General features: G+C 31.2%; 1 protein-coding gene across 1 annotated transcript in view; it reads left to right on the top strand.

The window, feature by feature from the left end:
* LOC108777150 (GATA-binding factor A) overlaps positions 1-713 on the top strand; it is a 3957-nt gene extending 3244 nt beyond the window's left edge. Inside the window, exon 5 of the mRNA XM_018543961.1 lies at positions 385-713. Coding sequence (XP_018399463.1) covers positions 385-713 — 329 coding nt within the window. The remainder of the gene's footprint in view (positions 1-384) is intronic.
* Positions 714-1409: the final 696 nt, after the last annotated feature.

Raw genomic sequence — 1409 nt, 5'->3', positions numbered from 1 at the left:
ATTTTTAAATTGATTTTAAAAAAGTAACGGAAAAATAACGAAAAGTTATTTTTCAAGTAACGGTAACTGTAACGAGTTACTTTTAAAAAGCGATAACTGTAACTGTAACTAGTTACATTTTTTACTCGGTAACGAGTAACTGTAACTAGTTATTTTTAAAAAGTAACTTTCCATTCCCTGAATATATATAGGTAATATAAAAGTGTAAACACTAAAATAAACTTTTGTTTTAATACATTTTTAATTTAGTAATCACGTAAGTATCAATGAAAATATTATACTTTTCTTGTATTTGAAAAGTATATTTATGTTTCTATGATTCCTTTACTTTATTATTTATGCATACAACAGTTTATGTTTAATGTCTCGAATATTCTTTTACAGACTTGAAGAACAATCAACAACAGCAGCAGCAACAACAGCAACATCAGATCGAGGTGCCAAAGTCATCGGGCTCATCGACGTCGACCGATAGACCTGTTTACCTCGGACATACTTCTCTTTTGGCAACTGGAAATGTACCTGCTGTGAAAACGGAACCGCGAAGTTGCGACGGTGTCGTTGGTCAACCGTACTCATCTTATTATCAACATCCTCATCAATTAACTGTTACGAGCGAACATCAGCAACAGAGTTATTACGGCACCCAGGAGGCACCCTATCACCATCAACATCATGTCACTACAGCCGCAAAATTACTCGCGTCCTCGTAATTGTTTAGTAATTGATGTTTGTTTGCTAAAATTGCTTCAAAAATAGATTCAGATGCGAATTAAAAAATGAAGATATTTTTCATAGTATGGATTATTCAAAAATTGGCCAAGAAACTTATAAAAGATCGTAAATTTTCTAATAACGAATAGAAGATATATTATAATAGAAGATTGTGATTGGATTTTCCGATTATTTGGGAAAAGAGCAAGACAGAATAACAAAGTTAAGACACTTCTTTGACAAATGTGTGGAGGAAGAATTCTTCTGCAACATGGGACTAGTCAGTGACGTGCAAATTGTTTTGAAATTCAAAGAAAAACGGTGATAGAAATTAAAATACTATGAATCCAAGAGAAGAAATCTATTTCTAAAAAAAAAAAATACGTAAGTTCTCAAGAAGGTGATTACTTATATAAAAATTTACGCATGGACATTTTAATGTATAATAAAATGTTCTGAGAAGAAGAGAGAGAGAGAAAAATATTATCAACACATCTTAAAAACTATGATTTTAAACGTGTCGTTAATACAATAGATAAGAGGCAAACTGGATCTCTAGTCAATATATGACAGGGATTATAAAAAAGTTACAAAAGTTACGACGCGTATTAAAAATTATTTTGCTAGTTTAGCAGTAATAATTGGAATCGCGAGAAAATGGGACGAAAGTATAAAATATTAATATGAAAAGCAGC

The sequence above is a fragment of the Cyphomyrmex costatus genome, unplaced genomic scaffold (genome assembly GCF_001594065.2).
Source record: "Cyphomyrmex costatus isolate MS0001 unplaced genomic scaffold, Ccosl1.0 scaffold412, whole genome shotgun sequence".
NCBI classification, from domain to species: domain Eukaryota; kingdom Metazoa; phylum Arthropoda; class Insecta; order Hymenoptera; family Formicidae; genus Cyphomyrmex; species Cyphomyrmex costatus.
This window is presented reverse-complemented; position numbering and strand designations above follow the sequence as displayed.